The sequence below is a fragment of the Amblyomma maculatum genome, unplaced genomic scaffold (genome assembly GCF_055883805.1).
Source record: "Amblyomma maculatum isolate TAMU_Amacu unplaced genomic scaffold, ASM5588380v1 scaffold_18, whole genome shotgun sequence".
NCBI classification, from domain to species: domain Eukaryota; kingdom Metazoa; phylum Arthropoda; class Arachnida; order Ixodida; family Ixodidae; genus Amblyomma; species Amblyomma maculatum.
Window position 1 is genome coordinate 6221077 of NW_028146743.1, and position 23606 is coordinate 6244682.

General features: G+C 44.9%; 1 protein-coding gene across 3 annotated transcripts in view; it reads left to right on the forward strand.

The window, feature by feature from the left end:
* LOC146171819 (poly(ADP-ribose) glycohydrolase-like) overlaps positions 1–23606 on the forward strand; it is a 72363-nt gene that overhangs the window by 23156 nt on the left and 25601 nt on the right. For all 3 annotated transcript variants that reach the window (XM_084586305.1, XM_084586306.1, XM_084586304.1), the window contains exons 11-15: positions 6422–6514; positions 6580–6740; positions 10348–10433; positions 16557–16693; positions 20485–20632. In XM_084586305.1, the coding sequence (XP_084442431.1) occupies positions 6422–6514; positions 6580–6740; positions 10348–10433; positions 16557–16693; positions 20485–20632 (625 nt within the window). The remainder of the gene's footprint in view (positions 1–6421; positions 6515–6579; positions 6741–10347; positions 10434–16556; positions 16694–20484; positions 20633–23606) is intronic.

Genomic DNA, 23606 nt, shown 5'->3' on the forward strand with positions numbered 1-23606 from the left:
AATGTGTTGTTCTAGTGAGTCTGGAGAGTGTATCTGTGTTAAGGCCGTTGTCTTGCTTGAACATACCTAATATTCAAAGTTAGTGAACTTGTGGTGCTGACTGACCATCTATTGTGATGAGCATAGGGGGGTGATGGTGCTTCCATGGGCTTGGGTGGAGTATCAGGAGCTCAGATTTGGAGGAACTTGCAAGGCCTATTGAAGCTACGCATCTCGATACCATGTCCGTCCCCTCCTGAAGAGTTTCTTCCATGCTACCGATATTCCCAGTGGTGGTCCACAGGATGATATCATCTGCATATAGAGAATGGGAGAGATTTGGGATCTGTGACAGCTTTTTGCCATGTGGATGAGTGTGTTATTAAATAAAAAAGGGGAAAGGACTGATTCCTGCGGGGTGCTCCTATTACCAAGGGTAAAATTGGGGAGCAAAAACAGCGCAAACTTCACAATGGACAGAGAAGGGCAGACGAGACACAGGCGCTCTCTGTCCATTGTGAAGTTTGCGCTGTTTTTGCTCTGTGATGAACCAACTAGCTCGAGATGTCTTCTTAAAATTGGGGATTTTAGAGGGCCGAACCAAATTTCTGCTGTGCAATCCCGGAGAAATGCTGAAATGTGTGTTCAGTTTCCCACATCCAGATTGGATAATGCATCCAATATAAAGGAGTGATAGACATTGTCAAATATCTTTTGCAAGTCTAGAGCCAGCAATGCTCTTGTACATTTGCAGTGTTGCGGATGGAGGATGCCTTCGGATATCTGTAGCATGACTGCTTGGGTGCATAGGTGGCTGCAGAAACCCAGCATTGTGTGAGGAAAAAGGTCGCGGGTTTGCATGTGTGCATGTAGCCGATTCAAGATGTGTTGAAAAAGTTTACTAAGACATGAAGTTAGCGAGATGGGTCTAAGGTTCGATAGAGCGAGTGGTTTTCCGGGTTTAGGAATAAAGGTAACCTGAGCATGCGTCCACTTTTAGGGAAGCATTCTGTCATGCCAGTGTTTGTTAAAGGGTTTCGCTATTGCCTGAATTGAGTTCTCATCAAGGTTTCTGAATGTTTTGTTCATGATCTGATCGGCTCCTGGAGCAGGCGTAGTGCGGAGTTGGAGCATGGCTGCTCTGACTTCACACTTGTAATGTCTTCGTCTAGTTTGTGATTTTGGGTTTCAAGGCACCGCAGTAAGGGTGTATTTGGTGTGGTTGTGAGGTATGTATCTCTTAAGGATTGGATAATTTTGTTGTCCATAGGTCCATTTGATTCAGCTGCACTCTTTGCACCAGTTCCGTAAAGTTCTGCGGCGGTGCCACAAGCGTGCAGTGCCTGTTCCAGCAGTTCAGGTGCAGCATTGGCACCAGCTGCTTCCAAACGAATGGTAGAGTGCAGGCCGGGCTGTCTGCTAGCCTTGGTGTTGCGAAGCTGCGGCCAGCTGTGTGCAACATCGCGTCAGCCAACGCCAAAGTCCCGCTTAATTTGATGAATTTTCGAATAGCACATGACAATGAAGGTTTGCCATTATCCAGCCGCGATGCTTTTGGCCTGTGCGTTGTAATAAACGGTGAAAACACCCGATGTTATTTATTGCACCTGTCAACGAGAACACGATCGAGTTCGCCAAGGAAAGCCTACGTGTACTCACAATACGTAGACATGCATGCGGTGTGATGCATTCTGACTATATACTTCAGTCGTGACCATGTGCGCTTCGATCGCCGGCTGCCGCAAAAGGTGCATATATGCAATTTGCACAACACTTAATTAATGCGATGAGCTATTTGAAAATCTTCATGTTTGGGATGATTAGCGCCGTTGATCTGAGCGGCATATCATCGGCGATCGGATTCATTCATTCGCGAATACTATGCGATGCATACATGCACGAAAGCCGACCGTATTCATGTGGTCAGCTAGCTGTGAATTATATATTGCCACTCACATCAACCGGTGCCAGCATGCCGCATAAGATCAATTTTCAGATAGCACATCACAATGAAGCGTTGACACGAACCAGCCTCGATGTACACTGTTCTGCAACTTTATCGGAACAGTCTTGGAAAATTTTCTCACCGGTCGAGGCGGGAAAACTTTCCAAGACGGTTTCAGTAAAGTTGCAGAACACTGTGGGACCATTTTTTTACCCTGCACCAGCTACACTAGTGTACCTAAAAACCATTGGAGGTATAGGAGATTTTCTACAATGGGGTGTAGCTGGTGTATGTTAAAAAAAAATGGCCCTTGTATGTGCACGTATGCAGCAGCTGGCAGCACAAGCAACTTCGATCACGATATCAGCATGAACCATATAACTCATGTACGTGCTTACTTGTTAGGCACGGTTTGAAGCATGCATTATTGTTTCTTGGCGAGCACGAGTACCGTTCTCGTTGACAAGCGGAATAGCTAGGGTCGTTTCACTGTTTATCACAACACGCAGGCCATCGTCGTGCAAGCTGTCGTCTGCTTTCATACGGCGGCTGCAGTTGCATCATTTCGGCACTGACTGCTGAGGAGGTGCACAGTTTTACTGAACTCTTCGTGAACTCTACCTGCACGACGTCTGTACTTTTTGAAACGAACGGCGTGGTGCAGAGGGCACCATAATGAATCGGTGAAACGAATGGCGAAGTGCAGCACCACGTGAACCAGTTCACATAGTGCAGGAGAAACGAACGGACCTTATGTCTACGCCATGGATAAGTCAGAGTCACATTTCACTGCTGTACATTCTTGGCGTGATTGGGTTCAAGAAGGCATCATAGAAATCGCCACGTGTCCTTAAGTCCTAGGTTTCCAGCAAGGCGGTCACATACTTGACCCCATTGCTGGTGACTGAGCTTTGCCTCGTGCTTCTCCATTTCTCTAATGAGAGCGGAGATGCATAGCTTCAGGGTGCGATTGTGTTTGTTTTTAAGCCATCGCTTCTGTAAGCTTGAGTGGGCTTCCCACATGTGGAGTAAGCGGCTGTCAATCACCTCTCAGTTTTGCGTGAAGGGAACTTCTGATGTTGCAATGTTTACGACCTTGTTGAGGTTAGCCAGCGAATTCGTAAGGTGGTCTATTTGCGTTGTGGCCACAGTATAAAGATCGCGAAAGCGATCCCAGTTGATGATTTCGAGTTTCCGCTTTACATGGGGGTTATGGAGGCTAGTGAGAGAGAGGTCTCAGTTATATAGTGATCACTACCGAGAGAAGTTTGTGTGTTTGTCCAATGGCATTGTGTGATGCTTTTCGTGAATGTGAGATCAGGGGTGTTGGTGTTGTGTACACTGTTGCCGATGCGCGTGTAATGTTGTGTATCATTGACGAGGGTTATGGCCTTTTTTTCGGGAAGTGTCCAGAGTCGGGTGCCTTAAGTGCAGTTCGTTTATGTATCCCCATGTGATATGGTGGGCATCAAAGTCTCATGCCACTAGTAACGGTTGGTTAGCGCTGAAGGGCATTTTTCATGGCCGCCATTAGAGGAGCAGTTTTCTCTTTCGGGGGCTGTAAATATTTAGAATGAATATCCTTTGGGAAGCAGCTCTATCAAATAGAAGTCGATATCTGCAACGTCCATGTGGAGATCAGTTGCAGTGAACCAGTGCCGCCACTCTGTACTGAGGACAGTTTGTTGGTGTATGAGAGGTGTAATTGAGCAGTTTTATAGGGGAGTTTGTTTCCTGCATTGGGGGGGGGCGGGGAGGGGGAGATTACCGTTGGTGTTTCATCGGCTGGCCGGGATTGAATATAGAGCTGCAGATTACTACAGTTGGAGTGAAAGCCTCTGCAGTTGCACTGTCACACCTTAATGTCCCGTTGACGTCCTGCCATCTTGGGGCTGGGATGTGGGTGGGATCAGTTGAGATACTGTCATAGAGAGTAGCTTTTCTCGAGAGTATGAATTTGGAGCTGCTGCTGCTGCATCTGCTGCTCGAGCACCGCTATCCGCGCGTCTACTCCAGCTGCCCATGCATTCGTGCTAGCAGTCATAGATTCAAATTTTTCAGCAAGCTTCTCTTCGAGTAAAGCTATGGAGGCGACTAGATCAGGTTTTTGGCCTCGACCTCTGTAGAAATATCTTTGTAAGGAGCTTTTCGTTTGGTGGGTGTATGAGTGTTAGTGGTAGATGCAGTGTTGTTGCATGTGGGAGGAGGAGGAAGTGGGGTGGGATGAGCTGGGAGGGGAGTGGAAGAAACTTCCATTCCCTCTGCGAGGGAGAGCCTCTGAATTAGCGTTTGCATTTGCTGAGGGAGCTTTGCAATATGGTTATTGAGTTTTTTATTTGATTATTCTTTTGCTGAATTTGCTTGCCCTGGGTTTCTAGCTTTTCTTTAAGTTGCTTATTTCCTGGACCAGAGAGGGAGATCGCGGGCCCCAACTCACCTTATTATCCGGCGGAGGCTGGTCGGACAGGGACGGGAAGGACGGCGAGTGGTTCCTGGTGTTAGTTGAAGTGGCAGACGCGTCGAACCTGGAGCGGGCGCGTATTAGTGGAACTTGTCCAGTGCTTGCACCGTGATTGCCGGGTTGTTTGCCCGGCGTCTGTACCAGCTGTCAAGGGTGTCAGTCTCTTGTTGCTTGGTCTGTTGAAACGCTCTGAGCAATCGCGGGAGCCCGTAAAATGGGGGCCGCCGCATAGAATGCACTGGGGTGCTGGAGGGTCAGTCAGTACGTTGGTGTCTCCACATCATTGACATCAAGTCCTTTTTGAGTGTCGTGCACGCGCCGCTGCGATGTCTTGCACGACGGCAGTTGAAGCAAGCTTCTGCTTTTGCAAGGAAGGGTGGCGGTGGTAGATCGCTCCATAGAAGCGTAGTTGTTTAGGAACTGACTTGGTATTGATGAAGGTGACCAGAATTGATTTGGTGCGGCCGAGTTAGCGTGCATCGGTGATGACATAGGAGGGGCTTTGATTGAATGTCTTCAGCTCTGTAAAGATTTCTTCGGATGTTTGGTCGTAGATGGCATTATAAATGATGCCGTTGATGGCGTTTTCCGGAGGAGCGATGTACATTTTCAGTGGGTAGTTTCGTTCAATGATCTCTTGATAGATTTTAGTTCTACATATCTACGGGCACGGTCTTCGGTTGGCGTGCTGATGGAGAAGGAATTGTGTCTGGAGTTGATTCGGATGGCGTCCTGCATTCACACTGCGTCTATCGGTAGCTGTAGCGCGGTGGTGACGAGAGACTGTATATAGCGTCCGTTGTGTTTACCGAGGTCCAGGCCTGCACTGGGCCGGAATACGATTTTAAGGTCTCGTGTCTGGAGCTTGGGTAACGGTGGCAGACACTTTAAAATGATGGAAGAGGACTTGCCTTGCGTAGGCTGCTCCGGTGTGGCTGTGTCGGCCAGTGGCTGAGGAGTCTATCTCGTGGTAGGTTGCTGGGCAGAGATGACGTCGGGGTGCGCCATCATACGTCGAGCCTTCATGGCCCGGTCCCATCTCATTGGAGAATCAGAAGTCATTGGCGAGGCTACAATCGCATCTTCAGGGCGCACTATGCCGCTGTTGGTGGGCAGGGAAGTCGGGGGAGTCACGGGCGTTTGGGGTTAGGCCTAGGCCTAGTGTGGCTGGCTCCCAAAGCAAACTCAAAGTTTCGCCGTAAAATCGGGAAGACGAACCCGAAAAGAGGGTGGACAGGTGCCTAGCACCTGCATACGTCGCTTGTGGCTGCTTGAAACAGGAACAGTCAAGAATTCTGCATTCACAGTCGAAAATTTGCGGAGCTGATGTGAACACCAAGCGTCCGTGCCAAGCTCCAGGCAAAGAATCAGGCATGAGAATCGGGGCAAGCCCTTGTGAGCGATCATGTGAGAACACTGCTTGCTCAGTATCTTCTTTTTTTGTCCTGTTTTTTGCTGGTTTCGAGCATGAACTACTGTGGTGCTATATTGCAAAAGCGAAAGCAGCGAAGACTACAGTGTTTGCCACGTAAATGAGCCATTGGTGTTGAGACATGATACGATGCATCAACTACAGTCACTCGTAATCGTACATGTACCTCTCACATCAGTTTCTGTTATGTCGTAATGAAACTTGTGGGATTTTGCCAAGCTTTCAGTGTAATTCAGCACTAGCTAAGGCACATTTGGCGCCGCAAGTTTGTTATACCAAGTTGAACTGCGCAACTTGTTCGTTACATGTTTTCAAATACATGCACTTCAATGGGGGTATTGAGGAATTCGCTTCATGTAGGTTCGTTACATAGAGGTTTATCTGTATAAGGCTTACAGTCATTGTCAAATTGCCTCTTGAAAAACTGTACAAGGCTTCAAGAAAACGCTTGCTAATATTGATTTAAACTGAAGCTTGTGTTGCTTGGTAGGCTACGTTGGCTGGAAAGATATTTCCAAATTTTTCCCGTAAACAGTGAATGAAACGAATGGTCCGCGTGATTATGGGAGACAGTTGGCAAAACTGATGGCAAACGTTTCTTCAGGAACTCGATGCCAGGGAGTCTAGCAGCTTCTTTCAAATGCTGCTGCCGAAAATGGTTGCGTTGGCACTTCGTCTCCCTGCTCTCATTACTCAGGTGAGGAATTCGTTTGTTTCACTTAAGTGCAACCCTTGACAATGTCTATTGCATCCACCTTTCAGCCAGTCCCACTGCTGAAGTCGGGTCAAGACCATATCATCACCATGAGCCAGCTGCAGGTTGGCTGTCTGCTGGCGAACGCCTTCTTCTGTACATTTCCAAGGCGAAATACACATAAAAGCAATTCAGAGTATGCAAATTATCCTGACATCAATTTCAATAGGTAAGCATTGCGTGGATCAGATCTTGGTGACAGTGCATCTGTGCCAGTTGTTGTAGACACTTACCAGCAGCCCGGCATATTGTCCTGGCAGAGCAACACCTTGAGCAAAGTGACAATCTGCATCATTCGTCCTGCATAAAAAAGCTGAAGGGAGTGATGCTTCCTCGTGATTAGAATTGGACTTTCCGGTATACTTTTTTTGGAAACTTGGTGCACTTCTTTTGGTGTCTATATGAGAATGCAGTTTCCATTTCTTTTCTTCTTTTTTTTTTTTCTTGTGAATATTATTTTGTACAGGAAAATTGCAGTTTTTTTTTTTTTTTTTTTTTGATGATAAGTTGTGGAATTCCTGTGGGCTAAAAGCCATATATAGTTTACTTTGGCTAAGGCTTTTAATCCTGCTCCAAGTGAGGTTTGCTGCTTCATCCGAATGCAAATAGATGAAACTGTGCTGAATTGCTCCAAACTGCTTGAAAATTAAGGTTTGGGCAATGATGATGATGCCGAGCCTTCAAATGGGTCAGAGTGGCCCAAGGTTCGACTTTGGACAGCCATCTCATCGCACGCGTCAATGTGTGCACCTCCACCATGAGCAGCTCATTTTTTCTTACCACCATGACACTTTAGAATAATCTGCCCGATAACATAATCACGTGCTTTTCATAGTTCCATCGAGTGGTTTCTTGGCGCTGTGCGTTATTTGACTTTGGTGCTCAGTAGACCATGCCACAGTGTTGAAATGTTAGCTGTACCTTGCCTTGAACTTGAAGGCTTGGTTCTGTTTCTTTGGTTTTGGTTGTTAGTTTAGTGTTGTTCTGTTTCTTTCCTCCTTTTGTTCCTGCTTCTGCCCCAACTTGTACACATGACCCTCCCCCCTTATCAAACCTTTTAGCTCTTTGACAAATAAATTCAATGAAAGATATTAGCTTGCAACATCTTGACGCACTGCCAAAGTCAGTGCTACAGAGGGTGGCAACAGAGACAAAGCAAAACTTGGAGGCCTGGTACAAACATTTGAAAGTAAATTCTCAACAGCAAAAAAATGGCAGGGGGGGAGGGGGTCATTATGCCAGTGAAGCAGAGCTTGGCATGGTGTCAAAATGACTTCATTTGGTTTGGCTTTTGGGGAAAGGAAAGGCTGTCTCACTTCTCGGTGGACACCTTTACTTGAAATTACCGGCTTTGGAGGCACATAGGCTCAAATCCCTGTCGCAAACTAGCCTTCAACTTGACTAGCAGATGAGTGGTAATTTGGAAGTGAAATGGTATGACACCAGTCTTAACACTGCAACGGTTGCGTCACAATTTTGATATGAGGTCACATTTTATAGTATTTGCTGCCACTTCCTGCCCACACTTTCTCCTCATGCCACTCATGAGGCAAGTAATGCTTTTGCCGTGAATACTGAAACACCAACCATGAGTGTTACCATTACAGCGGCTACTATCGCCCTCTGCTAGGACTTTTTCGCTACCTCTTGGAAGGAAATTGGAAACCATACGGATTTTTCATACATTTTAGCAATTGTATTTTCCGAACCAGCTTGGAAATGGGATCGTATTAGCCATACAAAAATGCATTGCATTTATAGGGCATTGGCTTGAATGAAGAAAAAATATTAAGCAGGATTATATTAATGAGGTTCCACTGTGCTCGAGAATCACTGATAGAAATAATAAAGCTGTTGTACTGTTCTTTCTTGTAAAACAGCTTCAAATAATGGTCAGAGGAGTAACTGCAATATGTTTTCGATATGTTGGTTTGTTTACAGCTTAATTATGCTTTAAATTTGGCTGTTTCTTAGGCAGTTCTTCACTAAAAATAGCACACAGCTCTTTGAAGCTGCTCCAAATTTCCCTATTACTTTGCGGCAGAGTACTCCAAAGTCCATTTTTTGATAATGCACAAATCGCTCTAATGTGCAGTTTGGCAGTGGCAGCACTGCTTGGCCAATTGATCTCCTAATCAATTGGAGCGCAAATGATCATACTTAGGGCTGTGCTTGTGCAAAGAAATGCCATTGCAAAAAAAGTACAGTTTACTTATAAAACTTCTTGGTTATCGCATTATTATTGGATTGTTGCACAGAGTTGAGCAAGACGGGATGGCCTTATGTGGTGTGTGTGTTGGCACTTGTAATGAAACTGCTACCAAACTGTTCCAGTAGGCAAAGCATTACTTGTTGTTTTTGATTTTTTAGCAATGTTCCTGAATGCATTAAAAGAACCCCCTTCGAAAGTAACTGCCTTAGCGAGTTATGACAGTGAGCTCCTTATGTAATACTCCCAGAAAAGGGGTCTTTAAGGAAATAAAAATGAAATGAAATGATATCGAAGCCTTAAAGGGACAGAACACTGGAATTTATGTCTCGGGTTTTTTTTAGCGCAATGGAAATATTGATGCCAAAAATGTTCAATTCCATAGCAATTTTGGTAGAAAAGCTGTAGAACATTTTTTTAGATAATTTTTTGATCAGTGCATGCGCCCGTTCTTATGTAGTCCGATGCTGGAAACCACGAGCAGCGACAGCGATGACGGCTGGTGGTCGACAAAAAGGACGCACTGAAAACAAATATAAATTTCGCTCGCAAGACAGTAATCAGACATTTTTTGCTTTGTGTAACAATCTTTTCAGTTTCACACTCGGGGCTGTTACGGCACAACGCAAGCCTTGTCGACGAAAGGTTTAGTGGGCACTATCATCACTTCGCTCACGTAATTCTAAACACTGTGGTGCCATCTAGTGGCAAAACTTGAAAGAATGCCTCTTGCGGTGCGAAATGAGGGGTGGTTTTATTTAAGGACGCTGTGCAGAGAGCGCAAAATATAATAAATTATGACAAGCACTCCTAGAAGTAACAAGAACAGTGTGCACTTACGAAAATCGGCAATATTTTGCTGACATGTAGTCACGTAGGGTACTACACCGAAAGTACTAGGGTTTTTTTGCTAGATAGCGCCTCGGTGGTTTTTATGCGATTTGCAATGGAAAATTAAAATTGTAAAGCCTTTTTCTTTGATATTTTAGTGCTCGATCTGTACTATATGAGGCAAGGTCTTTTCACCTTCACCATAATCCTGTGACATAATTTGACCAGTGTTCTGTCCCTACAGAATTGTACTTCCAAATTCATTGGTACTGCCTTCTCGCCATCCTCTTGGCTTCATCAATTTTTTTCTTTTGACTTAATGAGAGAGGGAGAAACACTTTAATGAAAAGCAGAGAATTTAGCCAGCGTTTAGAATTTACTGACATGCTACATGGCGTAGGAAAGGGAATTGCGAAGAGAAATACGGAATGGGAGTGGTGTGGAAAATCAAGGAAATAAAAGTAGGGAGAAATAGGATAACACTTGCTCAGTAGCCAGCTGGCTGTGGCTTGTATTTCAGGTGGGCTGACATTTCTTTCAGTAAAAACAATTTCAGAAATTTTTTTTTGTTTAAATAATAAAAATTCAGCCTCTATTCTTGATGCATAAAAAGTTTTCATGTCCCAAGGTTGCGAAATCTGCTTTGAAAACAGTTCTTTTCTTATTTTTTTTTTTCACCTTTTGCTGTTTTGTCTTGCCCGTACCAAATGTTAAATTTGACGTTTATTTATTTCAGGTTATTCTCAGGTCCAAGTGATGAAACTCGAAAAATAGAGAAACTGAAATGCATCATAAACTATTTTAGAAGAATCACCAAGAATGGTGAGTAGGAGTGCACGTTGTTGGGCGAGTCGGTCGTACATGCTTAAGCAAAAGAAATGCGCAAAAAAAGACAGATTTTTTATTCGTGTCCTTTCTTTGAGCATTTCTTTTGCTTAAGAATGGTGAGTAGATCAGCACCAGTTGAACATGCGCAGCGGTTTGCTTCTGCTTAGGCACTGTGCAGTTTGGATGTTGTGCTGGAAAAGAAAAAAGAAATTATTTTGGTACTTGCATCATTTCATCGGTATCTGCTTTATCCTCTACTGAACAGTGAGAGGACCAAAGTTGAAGATGGAGTATGAAATTTCTTAGTCTCATAATTATCATTCTCTGTGGCATCTGCTGTGTAACATACGGAACCTGCATACTGGGTGCCCAGCTAAATGTAATCAAGTTTTCAAAGATGGAGCTTCTTACACGAGCGAAACCAACTGAGTGCTTTTGAGAGTTGTGTGATCCAGTCTGCAATATTATTTTAAAAATTGGTTTCAGAAAAAAAAAAAAAAGAAAAGGTATCGCTCTGAAGGTTGTAGATAAAAAGAACAGAGATAAATGTTTACAGAAAGGTACCATTGATGCCAATCTTTATTTTACTGGCGCAAAGGAAAGCCAGCCAGAGGTTAGCAGTTGCTGGCACATATGTTTGCAGCCGCTGTAAACGCGAGGCCTACTTGGTGACAGGGCTGCAAAGATGGCCTTATTTTGACCTCTGGGAGCATTTCTTTCGGCCCTAAAATGGCATGGTTTTGCAGTTCAAGGGCTTTCTGTACAGGCCGGTAAAAAAAAAAAATGACGCTCAAGCTTCACCTTAAGAGTAGATGCGACAGCGTGCGCACTCATTGCTTCATTTTTCATGCTTGTAGCTTGGCATCCTGCTGATAAAGAAACCCAGGTGGTCAAAATTTGCGGAGTCCTCCACTACGGTGTCTCTCATAGCCTGAGTCGCTTTGGGACGTTAAAATCTCATAAGCCAAACCAAACCAAACCTGCTTTTGCTTCAACCATCTAGCTGCCATACTGCACATTCTTCTTCGCCTTCTCGAAATCTGTCTAATGAAATATCACTCGTCATCAAGTAGCACAGTCACAAGAAGGCACATCCTTAAACAAGACCCCCGCATTATTGCACGTATTTGTACAATGTGAGAAGATGCTGCCATACTAGCACCACCCACAGGTTCCATGACGCATGTTCAAACTCAACAACACATACATACATATACACGTGAGATTATTCGGCTACACCATGCTGGTTTCATTCCCTAGTTGCCAATCACTACAGAAACCCAGGTGGTCAAAATTTGCGGAGTCCTCCACTACGGTGTCTCTCATAGCCTGAGTCGCTTTGGGACGTTAAAATCTCATAAGCCAAACCAAACCAAACCTGCTTTTGCTTCAACCATCTAGCTGCCATACTGCACATTCTTCTTCGCCTTCTCGAAATCTGTCTAATGAAATATCACTCGTCATCAAGTAGCACAGTCACAAGAAGGCACATCCTTAAACAAGACCCCCGCATTATTGCACGTATTTGTACAATGTGAGAAGATGCTGCCATACTAGCACCACCCACAGGTTCCATGACGCATGTTCAAACTCAACAACACATACATACATATACACGTGAGATTATTCGGCTACACCATGCTGGTTTCATTCCCTAATTGCCAATCACTACTCACTGATCAATCAGTCATTCCATGCACTATCAACCACCCCATTCAATTCAACCAACGCTTCACATATTGTGCCCAAGGACGCGGGATCGAATCCCGGCCTCGGTGGCCGCTTTTCAGTGGAGGCGAAAAGCAAGGTGCCCGTGTGCTGTGCGATGTCAGTGCACGTTAAAGAACTCCAGGTGGTCGAAATTTCCGGAGTCCTCCACTACGGCGTCTCTCATAGCCTGAGTCGCTTTGGAACGTTAAACCCCACAAACCAATCGACCATCATATACAGCCCATGCAAGGTGTCCCTCTTTTCTTAGCACACTGTTTGACTCTTCCTTGGAGAAGTGCCATCTGTGTCGGCAAATATGTACAGTAAAACCTCGTTAATTCGGATCTCACTGGAGTGAAAAACATGTCCGACTTATCAATGTCGAATTATTGAATGAGCAACAAAAATTGCATGTGATTTTTTTTTTTTTTCTATTGCATACCTTTACTTCGTGAAGAAGTCAGAAATGCTCGTTTGCTTTTTCGCGGAAAACTGGGCAGTGAGGACCAGTTTGCAGACACGGGACAACCTTTGTAGGGCAAGCGTGTTGCCAGGAGCATCATAACGGAAGTATTCTGAAACTGCGAGAGCATTCGCGACTTCTCTAGCAGTACGATACACCGGGGGCTCATCACATGAGCCATGCTCATCGAGCGAGCCCTCTTCGTCGGACGCCTCATGCGCCAAACCGAGGGCATCACTGATTATTTCATCATCGCTTAACGGGCCAGCGACAAGCTGTCATCGATGGAAGTGTAGTTGGCGAGATTCACTTCGGTGGGGAGTATAGGCCGACAAATGACTCATCATCGTCGCCTTCCTCTGCTGCTGGCACTGCAGGCTCCAAACTTGTGTCAGACTGCACAAATCCACAGTGCCTAAAACAATAGGAGACCACTTCTGCTGTTGTGTGTGCCCACATGTGAGTCAGAATATGTATGGCGCTCAGAAGCATGAGGACGCATGCCTGCTTCCGATCCATGCAAAAAAGCATATGCTGCATCACTTGCTTACAATATTTTCTTTTTACATGTTGGATAATGCCTTGCTCCATAGGTTGAAGCACGGTGGTAGTGTTAGGAGGCAGAAACACAAGCTGGATCACCTGCAGGTTGGAGACGTTGCAGTGTGCAGTGCAGTTATCAACAACGAATAGCACCTTGTATTTTTCGCGCTGAAACGTCTGTGGAGACGGTTCTGCAGCCAGGCACGGAATATCTTGCTTTACTATTTGCTCGGTACTCCACGGGCAGGTGTTTAACGCTGTAAAAACATCTAGGTTTGCGCGCCTTGCTGGTGACCAGAAGTGCTGAGAGCTTCATGCCCGTCATATTGGCTGCCAGCAATACGGTCACTCGCTCCTTGCATCCCCTTTGAATGTAATTCTCTTGTCTGGGAGCACTTTGAAGAGGAGCACAGTTTAGCCTGCTTTAAAAACGTCGCTCGGGTCGTAGGCTGCCACGTGTTCTTTACGCTGGATGCTCTGCCAGTCTAATCACGTTTTCATCCACTTCCGCCCTTTTACTGCACACGGCTTTAAAAACAAGGCTATGCCTGTTTTAAAACGTGCAAACCAACCCTCGAGGCCTTGAATGAATCAATATTCATTCGGAGGGCATAGGTTTCGGCTTGTGCGCAGATCAGTGGTCTACTTAACGGGAGCTTCGCGTCATGTGCAACAGCGATCCACCACAACAATGCGTCCTCCAAGGATGGGTGGACTGAGGTTTGCAAACGCTTCCAACTTGAGTGGAACTTCTCACCTTCAAAAGCTTCCATTATTTGTGCTTCATTCTTGATGTATGTTGATAGACTGCTTCTTTTGGCATCGACGCATCACCTGTTCTCTGGAAGTGCTGTCCTTAAGCGCTTTAAGGATATTCACTTTCGTCGCTAGGTCCTCTGCCGAGTTCTTTGCACGCTTTGCCAGCACCGCCATCACGACAGAAAGCAGTAGCACCGGCAGCAGGACCAGAGTTCCCGGGCACCACACATTTCACACACGGACATGACAAAAATCACCTTGCTCTGACCGCATAATCCAACCTTCCAAGCTCTCGTCACCCGAGAAACTAGAGAAACTGCAGTAGCGAGCTCTACCTTTTGTACGTTAGTGTGGGATGCAGTTATGAATGGATAGATGATGTCTTTAGCAATGCGCTCTAAACCCACCTTTTCTTTTTTTCTTTTTTTAATGCAGAGCAGAGCCGCCTCCCATACGTTTTTGAAATAGTGGTTTCTGGCGTTTCCAATCCTTGAAGAATGATGTCCATAGCAACGCGTGCTGTGAAAACTAATTTCGATGGCAGCCTCAGCCAGTCTCCAGTCCGAATTAACCGGTGCACACACAATTTAGCGCTGAATTAGCGAGAGTTTGTTGCCATACTCCTCTGTACATTTTTGATGGGAAGGAATGAGCAGAATGAGTTATCCAAATTTCCAAATTAACGGGGGCTGAATTAACGAGGTTTTACTGTATAAGGTACCGAGTTCCGGTGGTCATCCCATGCCTGCCGTTGGTGCCACCCAGTTATTTGCGCCGGCAGCTTCTTCACTCAGCCTTGAAAGGCTCCCTCTCAAACTGTGGTACGGCGACGGCTTTTCGGCACAACGAAGCTGGTGTGCTTCACCTAAAATCTACATGAATGGTGCCTTGCTCCAAACATTTCAACTTGCTCCCCTTTATTTCTTTACATGATCTACAACCTCTGAATGGAGCTTTTCTTGAAGCCAGGAATTAAAAATTACATATCCGGTTACATGGCTGTCAATAGTGTTTAATTTGTTTCAATCGCCTAGGATGCTCAGTCTTTTTTAAAGGCTTGTTTACACTTAGCTGGGGCTCCTAGTACAGTACTGTGCGCATCTATTGTAGTTAGTGCCTGAGGAGGTTATTAAAATATAGCAATTTTCACTAAATGGCAGGTTTTAGTGTATATTTCACCATTTTATGGGCTGTTTTGCTGCTGTAAATGAAGCAGAATGTAAAAGGCTCTTAAGGAGAAAAAAGAAACTCTGCTTAATCATTTGCAGGAAATGGTGCTGAGAAAAATAAAACAAACGTAGCAGGAAATGCATATACAGTCGAGCCTCGATATAATGAACCTCAGTTTAACGAAATTCGTAATGTAACTCATTTTTTTATATTTCCCAATTTTTTCCTTATTGAAAACCGTGTAATTTTTTTCCCCCCCAATTTAGCGAACTAATTTTATGCCGCACTTTCTATTTATGAAGTCCTCGTGCACTGCATGCATACACCAGAGGCCAGCTTGACAGTCGCTTGAGAACTAAAGCTTTAGCTGAGACAGGCCGCACCTTGTATTTGCCCTTTTACGCGCCAATTTTTCCGGCAATCTGGAATCTGCGAGCGAAACAAAATAATGATGGTAGGGGTGTACCAGCGTGCCATCTGTCATGTGCATACAAGGCCCGTGGTGCGGAAGTTTCGGGACGCGTTACGCCATAATAATGATGTCACTGGCCAGTCGGAACGCTAAAACGCTAACCAGAAATATCGTATTTACTCGCGTAATGTTAAGGAAAAAAATTAACATCTGTTTGAGGGGAGGCTTCAATACACGGGCAGAAGTTGATTTTTTGTGAGTCGTGCTGCCTTCCATCCATCAGTCATAAAAGAAACCATGCGGTCAGCCGCGATCATGATGCTGGCTTTTAGCATAGTTCGCTTTAAAAGGCATTTGCTGCAACTCTACGTACGAATGACTTTGTGGCAGTGGACAGCACCTGCCCCAATCGCTGCGTGATCAGGCTTGCACAATCAGACGAGCCGATCAAGCCCTGCCGTCTCTCCCGTTAAGCCCGCTGGCAATCTGCAAAGTCTCCACCTCCCTTTATTCCACCGCTAGCGCTAAGATCAGGAGACACACCGTGGTGTTGCAGCGTCCTGGCCCGCTGCCAAGAAATGCGCTGTTGGCTGCGACGAAGGGACACGCTAATGACTAACATTCTTCTTTTTCTTTTCATGTTCTCGGCAGCAAAAGTGAGAGGTGGGTTCATTACGCAAGTAAATACAGTACGCGTACGTGAGGCCTGAGGAAAAGTTGTATCGCACCCAAGGTATAGTGCTACATTTTAGGGCACCAGCAACAGAGCAACACTAAACGCGCCTCTCTGTCGCCGCGTCCTGTCGCTCCGTGTGGTGCTCACCGATGGCAGGCATTGGCAACGATGTCGCGCGATGGATCGCCAAGGATTTTTGCCTTATGCAGTTACCGCTTCATTCCTTGACACATTTCAGCAAGTGAATTATGCGATTAAAATGCACGTGCATTCCATAAGCTTTTTATCGCGATAGTGCTTGCAACCTTGGCTACGCATCATATTGAAAAGCCTGTTTGGTTTTTGAAATGAATTTAACAGCATTATTTTTTCTTTACTGCACAGAGCCTACAGGAATGATGACATTTCGTCGGCGGGGCCTGACTCAACCCTTTGAGTGGGCTAGTTCGAACGATAAACTGGGCAGTGTTTTCGTTTCTGCATCTGGATTCATTGAGCGTGAAGGAGAAGGCATGCTCCAGGTAAACGTTTCTTTGAACTTGCATGCTAATTTTAAACGACTTTGCGTTTGCCGCTTTCTTTTCTTTATTTCCTTTGCGCAGTGTGACCGATACCTTAAGGCTATTTTTGAGTGTTAAAAATTTTAAATAGTTTGCAAATAACATTTCTTATCTGACACAATGTGACAGATACCTTATACTTGTCCGTTTTCATGTCTTCAAAATTTTAAATAGCTTGAAAATATCTTATTTGTTTAATTTCATTTCGCTTATTTGGGCAAGCGAAGAGAACCGAGGCAGAAGCTGCTATTTCAGAGATTTTAACTCTCTTAATTCAATTCACACCTCACTATATTAACATCTCATCAATGTTCAGAAATTATGAATCTGAACTTGCAGCAAAGCATGCTACCTTTCCAAATGACACTATTTGCACTTTTTGGGTCAGTTAAAGGAGCAAGACACCAAATTTTGGTTGTGTATGTTTTTGAGGCAAGAGCTTCACTACGCCGTGTGAACCTGTCCAGCCGCGTGACCTTCAAAAAGGTGGTATAACCTTGACCTAAGTATGTGTAAATGGCCACATTCCATGGAATCTACCCAAAAGTATAGTACTGTGCTCTCCTTTTTCCAAAACCTGACTTAAAGAAAAAATATGGCCACTGGCGGCTGCTTTTCTCTGGAAGCAAAATGGAAAGTCCTCCGTGGGCTGTGCACTGTCAGTGCACGCTGAAGATCCCCAGATGGTCAAAATTACTCCGTAGCCCTCTACTACGGCACCTCTTTCTGCTTTCACTCTCACATTCCTCCCTTCCCTTACGGCATGGATCAGGTGCCCACCGAGAAGTGTGAGAGATACTGTGCCTTTCCTTTCCTGTAAACAAAAAAAAAAAAGGAAAAAAAAAATCCCAGATTGAAAAGGCGGTGTTAAGGGGCTATCTAGCACCTGTCCAACACCATAGTCTAACATGGGCGTTGGCTGGAATCATGCTGACGTTAAGATTATCTGTATTTGTGAATTAGCGGGGATTGAATAAATGAGCTTAGAGGTGACGCGTAACAGAGAGCAGGTAGCTGCGAGCACGCTAGCTCGTTGGCTTTCTTGGACTCTTCGCTCCTTTGCATCTCGGCACTGGATGAAAGAACTGTGCCGAATGAGCGCCGCTGATCAGTTTTTCATGTCCCGAGTTCTTGTTAGCACACATTCGGTCGATTGCATAACATAATATACTACCAGAATTTATCAAATTTTCAAACGTAGTACCCGGGATATCGTGCTATCCGGGAACGTATCAATGAAGTAATATTCTCAAAGAACCATTGTGGCATAAGCAATGGTGCTGCACCGTAAAAAGGTGCAGGGCCAGGTGGTGCTTAACTGAAAGTGAGGGTACGGCAAACAGCTAGCTGCCTTGGTGGTTGTTGCAGAAGGAAACAAATAGGACGACAGATTGCGCAAGTATGTTGCAGCATTTGGTGCAGCATGGGCGTCGACCTTGCCTGGCTGCTGTCCACATTCTGCTGTGTGCTGAAAGAGAGTTTAATCTGTTTCTGGCTCTAGTGTATCAGTTGTGGAGTGACCGTGCAGTGATTGTACCTATGAAATCTTTCAGCACGTTGTGTAGGCAAAGGCCAGTTTCAGGAGTGAGACGCCAGCTCCAATTGTGTCATTTTGATACAAACGCAACTCCTTGCACCAAACTGCACCAACCTCAGAGAAGCGACGAAAATTGTGCCACTTTGCGCCAGAATGGCCAGAACGACTTCGGCATATGAGCGCTCCGGCAGTAATAGCGAGCAGCGCGATCATTCATTTTGAAGCGATAGCTTTGCTACGCGAGTTAAAGCCAAGGTCGCTGTGTGCTTCCAATGACTTCAAACAGCTTTAAGATCAAGTTGAAACTTGAGCCGCAACCTCCTTGGTTAGCTATGTTCCCACCTAACGTCAAGGTCAAAGGTCAACTGTCGTGGGAAGCAGCTTAACACATGCTGAATAATGAGCTTTGCCATGTGTAACCATGTGTCACCTATCGCTTCACACTAGGTTTAACCAAAGATAAACCACAGCCATTTTTTTTTTTTTTTTTCAGAAAAAAAAAAAAAGCCGCAGAGCTTCTAATAACTTTCGTGCTGTTTTAGGCGGTTCCAGCTAGTGGTGGTGCACGTATCACTCCGAAGTCCCGGCTGTCGTCGCTGCTGATGCCAAGGAGCTGAATGGGCTTGAGTGGGCAGAGGAGCGTGGCCAAGTGCGCTTGGCATTTCATAATTTGCGAAAAAAAACATTAAAAGGGAGGCTGAGGGTGGTGCAAGCAAACTTGGTGCTAATGGGGGGCTGAGCCATGCTCGTTCTGATGGCATGAGGGTTTAGAATATAGATCGGAACAGTTTTAAGGCGGAAGCCTTTAATGGCTCATGCTGTCGGGGACAAAGTTTGTTCCGCTTTTGCGGCATTCTGATTGGCCAAGGCGGGATGCGTCCCTGCCATTTGCAATGCCTCATTTGAATGCGCGCCAAGGAACGCCACGCGACAGGAGCAATGGTGTACCTTCCAAAATCACACTTGCCGGAGAAAGTGTGATAGATACTGAGCCTTTCCTTTCCTTTAAACAAATTATAATTATATGTAGCACTGCAACGAATGCCGACAAGAGGCTAAATGGGAGGCAAATTATAGAATAGGAAGGGTAGGCTTTCATCATTCTCCTCTCAAGAGACATATCTAAGAGACCCTCTAATTTTTATGTTGACCAACCCGTGTTCGATTGCGGCTATCTGGGTCTAGGTGACTGATATTATGTTTCCATGTCGATCGGACTGAGCATTTGGGAGCACTTTCACCCGTCATGAGTATCAGCGCGGTGTGGTGGTCGATAGCGCCACCAATATTTTCGGCTTTACAGGAACGCCTGTGCTGCCGTTTGACCCACTGTTTTATTTCTAGTCTGTCACCCCACATCTTGATTGGCTTGCAGCAGTACAACTACAGGCTGCACACAGAGTGATGTGGGCTGCTCACAGGCTTTCCTGGTGGTCACATTTTGGTTTGGTTTGGTTTGTGGGGCTTAACGTCCCAAAGCAACTCAGGCTATGAGATGCCGTAATGGAGGGCTCCGGAAACTTCGACCATCTGGGGTTCTTTAACGTGCATTCGCATCGCACAGCACCTCCATCAAAACGCGGCCGCCGAGGTCGGGATTTGCTCCCGCATCCTTGAGCACAGTAGTCGAGCACTGCAACCACTGCGCCGCCCCGGCGGGACGGCACATTTTGATAGAGGTGAAGTGCTATAGAGGCACTTCTGTTGTGCTATGTCTGTTCACATTAAAGAACTCCACATGCCTCATAATAATAATGTTGTTTTGACGCATAACACCACAAGGAATATTATATAAACTGCTTCAAAATGAAACTTTATCTGCTTCAAAGTTCTCTAAAATGAAATTTAATTTGCTCAAAGAGGCTACAAAGTAAAATTTTGGTTGCGCCTAAATGCTCCATTATGCAAATTCGCCTGAACCATATTGCTCCAGAACACAATTTTACTTGTTCCAAATTGCTCCAAAATGACTGTGCAGTCCCACCCCCTGTAGTTTGTATCACTGTCATGTTTAACCTAACTTTGGATGTTTTATAAACTTTTTTTTTTCTCAGTTTTTGTGGTGCCTGTTTTTTTTTTTTTTTTTTTTTTTTTTTGGTTTGAAAAGTTCAAGGTAGCATAGATGTTTGGGCGAGTTGATTTGTGTCTCTCCTTGTCTCTGAAGCAGTGCATTTTCCATCGTAGTTTGAAATGTTTTTGTCTGTTTCTATTGTAGGTCGACTTTGCCAACAAGTTTGTTGGCGGTGGAGTGTTGGGCGGCGGCTGCGTACAAGAAGAGATAAGGTTCATGATGTGCCCTGAGCTGATTGTTGCTCGTCTTTTCACTGAAGCTCTGGGATCCAAAGAAGTCTTGCTTATTACAGGTAAAGATCTTTTCACTGACGGCCAAAGTACACATTAGTGCAAACAGCATGGCATTTGTGGATCTTGGCTAATGCAAGTCACTGTTGTCTTGCAGCTGTCATTTTTAATGGCTCAGATAAGTCACATTGTTAATAGAGCATGTTGCTAGGCACATTTATTTGTTCTTGTTCTTATGGAAAAATAATCGGTAGGAAAGGATTGACACACGGAAGAGATGTTAGCGAGACAATGCTGAGCTTATAGCGGATTTATTGGAGGAAACATGAGCCTCCTGGAAGTCCATCATGCATGAGCCAGAGACGTTGGCCTCGAAAGCTGTACATAACATTGCACAAAATGTGCATTTTATCGTAGCATTTGTGACTCACGGTCATGTAGGAAAGACCACAGGAACTTGGGTTTATACTGGCAAGCTTTTATAATACTAATTGATGAGCTGTGCTTTATTGGCAGTTGCTGTCATTGTGCCTGAAGGTTGTCTCTAGTAGCCCTCCTGGTGTTCCAGCACCAAAAACTGATGGAACTCAAGTCAACGTTGACAGTAGCCCTAGGGGTATTTCCTCAGCTGGTGTCTTTCTCTGGCAACATTCATGTCCTAGGGAGCTATGGCAATGTGCCATATATAGACTTGTGTGAGTCTAGTGATGGTAACAATTAACTTTCAGCCTATGGTATTTTTTCATACCCTGTCTGCCTGTGCACCTAAGAGATCTTGTACTTGCTAAAGTAGGCTGTCCAATAGTTAAAAGGAACCTAGTGTCACGTGCAGGGTTAAAGGGACGGCGAGGACAACTCCATGCAAATATTGTTCAGCAAAGGCTGATTCTCTGGCTCTTTCTGATTACATTGATGTTTCTTCTTACAACTTTTAAATGCTTCATTCGAGTTGAAGGTGGTCCAGAATATGGCAGCCTATCAATTACGGGGGGGCCAACTTCCGTTTGTTATCAGTGTCCCTTCAATCATGAATCTAAAAATTCTTAATTGGGCATTTTTTGAGTATTCCCTATAGTATTTACTCACGTAATGAATGAACCGACCAATCAAAACGGGCAATTTTTTCTGTGCATTTGCCTAATCCATGGACCCTCATTGTCATCTTGCAAGCATGGAAACCAGCGTGGAAGCCACGTTGTCAGGAGGTGTTTTGCCATTGACAATGGGGTTACGCATACTCGTATTACTCAAGCAGAGGACACATGCATGTTGGAATCGTCTAGTGGTTGCCCTGATTCTGCGCATTTTGTGACATTGAGCACAAACGTGCCAGTGATGCATTGTCATGCTCAGGCTCCTCCTGCATTCACAAACCAGCTCACCCTTAGCCTTGGTCATTTTTCACTTTTCAGCTGCCTAACATGTTTTAGAAACAGATCCACTCTTAGTGGCCCCCTTAAGCCCAACTTAAGTTTCATAAAAAATTGAGCAAATACACTTAGAACCACCTACTTCATGAAGGCGAAAGCTCACTCGTGTGATGCTTTGCTGCGACACGCACTTCCCACATTTCCTCCTGAGGCGCACGCCACCGCTCGACTGGTAGTGTGATGCCTTCAGCACCCTTTCTGCTTCTCTGACAACAACCTCTCCACTCACCCTCCTCTGAAAACGCCTTCTGCGCTGGATCACTTGATGTGGGGAGGTGATTAAGGTGTACAATTGGAGGTAGCACACATGTCGTCAGATCAAATCCCTGTTGCAGACTAGACCAGCAGATGCGTGCCTGTTAAGCAGCAAAATGGTATGACACCACGTGGAACACTGCACGAAGAACGGTTGTATCACAATTTTTGATACTGGAGAAGGGAATTCAATCAGCACATGAACGTCTTTTAGTGATGCCGTATGAGCAAGTGGTGTGTCGGGGGTGACAAAGGGTGGAGGGATTTTTTTTTTTTTTTTTATTGTCATCGCAAGGTCACGTGAGGTTGGTTTTTGAAGCGGATGGTTAATGAACTTTTGTATGATTGGCTTTTTGAAGTCTGCTTTAGCCGTTATACAAATTCACTTTGAACTGCTGAGTTGAGAAAAGAAGCGTGTATAAATGCAGGAGCCAGTGCTGGTGGTCATCAGAAAGCAGGGGAATAATGTTAACTAGTGAACTGATGAACTGATTTCTGGTAATTAACTTTTCAGCTGCTGGTACATATTGCAGTTGGGTGCGTGTTTCCCATTCCACTTTTGCAGCCGGCCATTAGTAACAGCCACACAAGTTTTTAGAATGTCGAAAATGTGATTATTTTCGGCACCATCACTTTTAATAAATTTTGGATGTCTTGGGTCGCATGATGTGCTTTTGAAAAGCCCGCACCTCAACACCTTTTAACCACATCATTACTTTGCACAGGTTGCATGTGACCTTCTCAATCCAGCCTGTGCTGCTCGCTGCTGCTTGCAGCTTCTGCCCATGTAGGAAAAAGAAGTTCACCTTGCGAGCTTTTAAAAGGCTTGCTCGTGCTGTGATGTGAAATAGACAAAATTTGTTGGGCCACTAAAGCAAGGATGTTCATGTTTTCAAAAGTTAACAGCTGATATGGCTATTGCTGACGGCTGGCTTAAAATCCCAATCATTGCCTAATTGTAATACTAGATAAAAGCTTGATTATCGAAAGTTAGTTGGCCAACTTAACATTAGGTCATAGTGTTAGTGGCCCAGTTCTTCAGAAAATCCAGTGTCAGTGTTGTCGGCGTCAGCTTTGTGAGTGCAAAAAGTGGCACTGTTTTAACCATGGCTATGCGCAGAGGTCGAGCAGTAGCTGTGATCTGGCTAAACACAGGCTTGCAGGATTAAATTCTTTATTGCGTAAGGTTACTATTTGGTTTCGCACTTGTTGACATGTTCAAAGAGTTCTATGATCAGTAGTCTTGGCAACAAGGTTGTCACTGATTGCGAGCATACAATCAGATTCGAAGGTCAAAAGTCAAGGTCAAATGTTATGACACCATGGCGTACCCCCTGTTATGTGCAATTTG